Genomic DNA, 6,150 nt, shown 5'->3' on the forward strand with positions numbered 1-6,150 from the left:
TGGTCTCTGTCCGTTTTCCTAGTCAAGCAGGCCAGAAGCCCAACCAAATCTTCTACCACAGTAAATTACCTAAGGTACTTTATGCTTTATACAAGTATTCTTTATTTTCTTTTCCAAATAGTGTAACAAAGGTGGTGCTTAGCATCTGCATACTAATGCTTTCAGTAAGAGCATGGAAAAAGGTAAAAGCATGTCATAGAAGTAGGGAAATTATTATCAGTAGAAATTATTATCAGTTTCATGGTACTTCAAAAACATGTTCAAGACAGATGCTTAAAAATCTGTGACTTATCCAGCACAGTTCAATGCAACTAACTTAAGCATTCCAGCAATATTTCAGAAGCTGCAAATCCCAATTAAATTTCTGTCAGCTTTCAACCCTGTTTCAGTGTTGTGCAAGAGGTGGTAGTGTAGCCTTCATTGATGCTGTGGCACAATCTGTTGTATTGTGTCCACTCTGTTTATATTGAAACTTTGGGCCTTGTCAAAACTAGTTTGGAAGATGTTCTCCCTTAAGGCAGGCTGTCAAGTATGGCCTGCAGGCCGGATTCACCACATGAAACCATTCCAGCTGACGGCACCAGAAGTTGGGGTCATGGCCTTCTGCTGGACCAATGGACATGATCATCAGGGAAGCCTACAGACCTGCACTGGTGCTGCTGGCACCAAGGATCTGGCCCGAGAGGAGCCCCCACAGCCCAGATCTGAGCTGGATCCCTGCCTTAAGTAAACAATGCTTTATCACGTTCTCTGTTTCTCTTGGTGTCTGAGAATTGGCTTTCAGCAAGTCTGTTATAATTGACTGGATTTTAAAGATGCAAAACCAAGACATTGTAACAGTGTGTTGGAATAAAAAAGGCTCAGTTGTATATTTTCAAGAATAATTAAAACAAGCTACCACGTTAGTTAGAAGTTAATGCTTTAAATTCAAATTTTGACCACTGCAGATTCTTATGTTGGCTACTTTGAAAAGACAATGTCATTGTAAAGCACCAACTTGTAGCGATTGTTTTCTGGATTAAAACTGTTTGTTTTCCTCCTAGGCTGCAGCAAGGCATCAGTGCTCCTATCTTGTTAACCTCCACGTTAATGATTTCCTTCATGTTGGAGGAGATCCCAAATGGCTGAATGGCCTGGAAAATGCACCTCAAAAACTGCAGAATTTAGGAGAATTGAACAAAATATTGGCTCATCGGCCCTGGCTTCTCACCAAAGAACATATTGAGGTAGCTCTTCTTTTGTGCAGTATGCAGTGAATCTTTATTACATGAAACACAATCTACATATTCTGGGCCCAGGGAGGAAATACTTTGATATTTATTTATAGTTGTGATATTGCATGATGCAACCTGGAATTGGCTTGATAATTACTGGTCCCAGTGCGTTCAGTGGAGCTCTTATTTGGGAATCCCCTGGGAGATGATACAAATTTATGTTAAAGCAATCTGCTTTTTATGTAAGATGCTGGTACTTCAGATTTAACCCTACTAAGACGAGCACTGCCAATCGATATGAAATATGGCATTGGCATGTAGCACCTGATTTTGCAGCTCCAATTAAGGCCTGCTTGGAACCAAATTACAAAATGCCTGTGGCTCTATACAACCCCACTTGAGGCTTTAAAAATTGTGTATGTATGTGCTCAGATGTGCACTTAAAATAAAAGCAAGAGTGTGACTTGAGTATCTGTGAGATATCAGTGGACAAGAACAGGAGTGGATCAACATATTTTTATCTGAATCATTGAAAACTATTTTTAACATAAAGTATCTAGCCTACTGTGTTGTTCCTTTTACTGACTTCATGAGCTTTCTATTTGAAATTTTTTACAAGCAAATTTCTATATAATAAATTAAGCAAATCTGAAGTGAAGCTTCCCTACTCTCACCTCTGAAGTCACAAACTGCCTCCCTGCTAGTATCATTTTTGGTTAGGGACAGAAATGACACAAACCAGTATAAGAGATCAGAAGGTGGTTCAGAGCTGTAACACAACAGAAGCTTAGTGCACATAAACCAGTTTAAGACAAACCTGGATAGATGTAGTATCAGACTTTTAACTGATTTAGGGTAAATTGGTTTATTGAACTTCTGTCTCGGATCCCCTCCAGATTCAAGGTAACTCAGTCCTGTAGCATCCCAGGATGCTTTGCACTGCCCCCACAAACTCCCCCTCGTAGGGTGGGTGGGCTAGCTTTGGCCCAAGATGTCTGCTGCAGCCGAGCAGGGAGGTGTGCCCTAGTGCCCCCCAGCTTCTGGCCTGGGCCACTGCAGGTATGTGGCTGCATTTCTGGAATCAAAAGTGAATGTCTGTTCACTTGCTTATTGGTTCAATTTATGCAGCTTAGACTAACCTGCAAAGATTGAATCGATTCAGCCTTGGGTTTTTTGACTGTCTGCACTTAGCCTTTGTCCCTGGGAAGCATGTTTGTAGCATATGCAGACATACCCAAGCAAGCTTTCATCCTGCTAACCTAAGTAGCAGTCAGGGTGAAGATGTGATGGTGCATGCTGTCTGCACTCACCATGAGCCCTTCATGCTTAGTCTGATGGGTGTTCCACAATGAAGCCTGTGCTGCTATGCTAGCTCTTTACTATGATTGTTTCCCAGACAGACTGGTTTACAGGTAGTTTGAACATACTTACACCTGCTGTGATCACACCCCTGGCTACGGGGTTAGAAATAGGGTTGGCAAGCTGGTCATTTGGCTGCATTTTTTTTTTTTTTTTTTGGACTGGTCAAAAATTATAGTGGGTTTACAAAAAAGAACCCCGTTTTAATCCTTTTTTTTGTTGTTGCAGTTTTCTTGACAGAAATATGATTTTTTTGGTCTTTTTTTTACATGTTTCTTGATGGAAAATGTGTGCTGCTTCTATGTATTATTTGGATCAATTGGCAACTTTTTACAATTTTTAACAATTTTTGACTGATATTTGACTGGTCAAATACCTGACCCTCGTTAGAAGTACCTCATGCTTGGCAGCTGCTGTTCAGAGCTTTTCTCTAATCTTAGCAATGAGGAAGGAGTCTGCTGCTACTTGCTCTGTAACATCTGCCAGGTGGGGAGATGGAGGCTGGTTTTGTGGGGAGGAGGGGGAGCATTACTGTCTGCAAAAAGGCCAAGAGCCTCCTACTCTTTCCTGGTTGAAGGGGAAGCTGAGGCTTGAAGAATCCTATCAGCTAGAGCATTCCACCTACGTGGGGAAGACGAGGCCCTCAGCCACCCCCAGACCTTCTTTAGGTAGCTAATTTGCCAGGAGTTGCCTGGGGCTTTCTGAGACAAGAACAGACTTAAAATATTCAACCTCTGCACTTGCATGCTAGATTTTAAAACCCTGAGTAGCAGCATTATGTTTTACTATAATGGTGTGATTCTAAAACCCTACTTGCTTTTAGTAGAAATTTGTAAGCAAAATAAAGGCCCTTGAACTGATCCAATTGCTTCTGAAACCAAAAAAATAAAAAGTTATCTGTTCTTTGGTTTACCCATGTGAATCCATTCGTACAATCCTCTTGTTTCCCCCCTGTAGGTAAAATGCCAATTGAGAATCTAGAATAAAATGATCCCAGGAGAGACTTTGGTCTAGATACTGGGGGTAGGGTCAGTATACTTCTTTTTAATTTATGAGGGTATTTGTCTTTTAATTAGGGAATACCAAATCTAACTTTCAAACTTATACACTTTACCCTTTACTTCACCCACTCTCTGTCTAACTGTTGTAAAGGGTAAACTCTGCTTTTGTTTATACAGCTTCTGGCTCACTGAGGTCTTGAAAGAGGCTGTGAATTCTAGAGGAATGGCTTCTTTCTAGAGAATGAATTGTTGTGGGATTAGGCTCATTAGTCTGATGAAGCATTTGAACCACCACTGGGTTTTTAAAGTAACTCTTGTTTTGCATTTGTTTTAAAGCAACTTTTGAAGACTGAAGAGCATAGCTGGTCCCTGGCAGAGCTCATCCATGCTGTAGTTCTCCTCACGCACTACCATTCACTTGCTTCTTTCACATTTGGCTGTGGAATCAGCCCGGAAATTCATTGCGATGGGGGCCACACCTTCCGGCCCCCTTCAGTTAGTAACTGTTGTATCTGTGATATTGCAAATGGTAACCATGGGGCTGATGAGATGCAAGTTAGCCCCACTGGAAGCATCTCAGTAAGTATCAGTTTGCATAAATACTAATGGCTTTCAGTGTTAGCAGTCTCAAACTGCTAGTTCTGCATTAATTTAACATGGGGATGACACCTAGGTCTTTGTCTTCATTTTGTCTCGCATTGGTGGCAAAACTGAGTGATTTACCTGGAGTCTGACTGAGTTTGGACAAGACAGCTGGGTTAAGATAAAATTTTAAGTGAAGCTGAAATGGTGCTGGTAGAGAGGGGGAATCAGCCAGAAGTGATGGGCTGTGCCTGTCCTTCAGTTGTTTACCCTCCATGTGTCGCAGGGAGGACAGACTGGGAGTCTTCTCGGCCCCCCGACTGCTTGTGCGTGTGTAGGTAGCAGTAGTAGCCAAAATAAATGTTTACATCTGTTTGGCTGAAATATAGAAACCTCTTCCCCCTGAAGGTGATGCTTATTTTTGTCACTTTGAGAGAGCAGTCTCGTTGCCAGCTTACCTGTACTCAGACTATCCAGACTTTTAAATTCCTGTGTGCGCTGGCATTTCTTGCCCATGGCATTTTTGCTGTGTGGATTGCATTGGTTTCTCACTTGTTCAGGCTTCAGATTATGGCCCCAGTAGAAACAAAAGAGGTTTGGGTTTGATGACCCAACTCTGGGTCTTGCTCTCGTTTTATCTTAACAGAGTCTGGGTTTGGTACATCTTTTTACTGAGGTGTGCTGTCTGAAGGAATAGGCAGACTGCAATACAGAGGGGAAGCGGACAAAGGTGGATGGGAATTTTACTTTGGGCTGGGTGATTTTTGCATTGTAGTTCTTTCATACTAGAAAAGTACACATTTGTGAACATTTTAAAATAACCTCCAATTGTAAGTGAGAAAAGAAAATCAGCCCAGAGCTGCTGAGGTGCTAATACACCTTAATTTAAGAGTTGTTCTGGTCTTTCTAGGGAAAAGGGGGGAAAAACCCAGTAATTGGAATTATGTAAATTAAGGACAGATTAAGGAATTTGAATTTTGAGATTTGACAGTGGGTTTTCTTAAGACTGCAGAGTCTCTCTGTGAAGTTGAAGTGCTCATGGAGAAAATGAAGCAGTTACAGGAGTGCAGGGATGAAGAGGAAGCCAGCCAAGAAGAGATGGCCACACGTTTTGAGAGAGAGAAGAGGGAGAGCATGTTTGTGTGTTTTTCAGGTAAAAATATGTAGTGGATATGTGTACTCATCATGCCTTACCTAACTGATTTGGAGAAATCGAGATATTTAACATCTTTTTTGATGGGTGGAAGGGGTGGACTGGAGAGCAAGTACTGTTGAAAGAGGAAGTATCCTTAATAACTCCATAAATATACTTTCATTTTGTTTTGTTTTTGAAATGCATCTAAACTAATTTGTGAAGTCCACTCTGTATATGTGATTTTAACAGAGGAGGAAGAATTGGCACCAACTAGAGATGTCTCTCGTCACTTTGAAGATACAAGCTATGGTTATAAAGACTTCTCCAGACATGGAATGCATGTGCCTACTTTCCGTGTTCAGGTAACAGGCAGGTCTTGGGTAACAAGCCTCAGGAAATGCCCTGTATAATTGGTGAAAGTCAGACCAGGTCCTGAGAACTAGTGACTGTTTTGTGGTGAACAAGCTAGACTGTTGTTTCCCCTTAAATTTAAGCAGGCAGCCACTGAATCTTATTTATTCTGAGACAAAATAAACAGAAGTGCTTAACCTTTGTGTGTTTCTTCTTTATGCACTGACTTGTGCTTTCTTTGTTTCAAGGATTATTCCTGGGAGGACCATGGCTATTCCCTGGTTAATCGTCTTTATCCAGATGTGGGACAGCTACTTGACGAGAAGTTTCATATTGCATACAACCTGACCTACCACACAATGGCTATGCACAAAGATGTGGATACTTCCATGCTTAGACGTGCAATCTGGAACTATATCCACTGCATGTTTGGAATAAGGTTAGGCCTATCGCTTTCCTGGATTTGCCAGTGTCTGCTGTTTTTTTTTTTTTTTTTTTTTTTTTTTCC

General features: G+C 41.3%; 2 protein-coding genes across 5 annotated transcripts in view; one reads left to right on the plus strand and one right to left on the minus strand.

The window, feature by feature from the left end:
- The window catches only part of SESN1 (sestrin 1), a 133,580-nt gene that overhangs the window by 125,123 nt on the left and 2,307 nt on the right, over nt 1–6,150 (plus strand). For all 4 annotated transcript variants that reach the window (XM_019520126.1, XM_019520125.1, XM_019520127.1 and 1 more), the window contains exons 4-8: nt 1,044–1,226; nt 3,911–4,153; nt 5,162–5,309; nt 5,541–5,653; nt 5,891–6,081. In XM_019520126.1, coding sequence (XP_019375671.1) covers nt 1,044–1,226; nt 3,911–4,153; nt 5,162–5,309; nt 5,541–5,653; nt 5,891–6,081 — 878 coding nt within the window. The remainder of the gene's footprint in view (nt 1–1,043; nt 1,227–3,910; nt 4,154–5,161; nt 5,310–5,540; nt 5,654–5,890; nt 6,082–6,150) is intronic.
- The window catches only part of ARMC2 (armadillo repeat containing 2), a 210,611-nt gene that overhangs the window by 27,886 nt on the left and 176,575 nt on the right, over nt 1–6,150 (minus strand). The gene's annotated exons all lie outside the window — the stretch shown is intronic.

The sequence above is a fragment of the Gavialis gangeticus genome, unplaced genomic scaffold (assembly GCF_001723915.1).
Source record: "Gavialis gangeticus isolate Ggan-Ray unplaced genomic scaffold, GavGan_comp1, whole genome shotgun sequence".
NCBI classification, from domain to species: domain Eukaryota; kingdom Metazoa; phylum Chordata; order Crocodylia; family Gavialidae; genus Gavialis; species Gavialis gangeticus.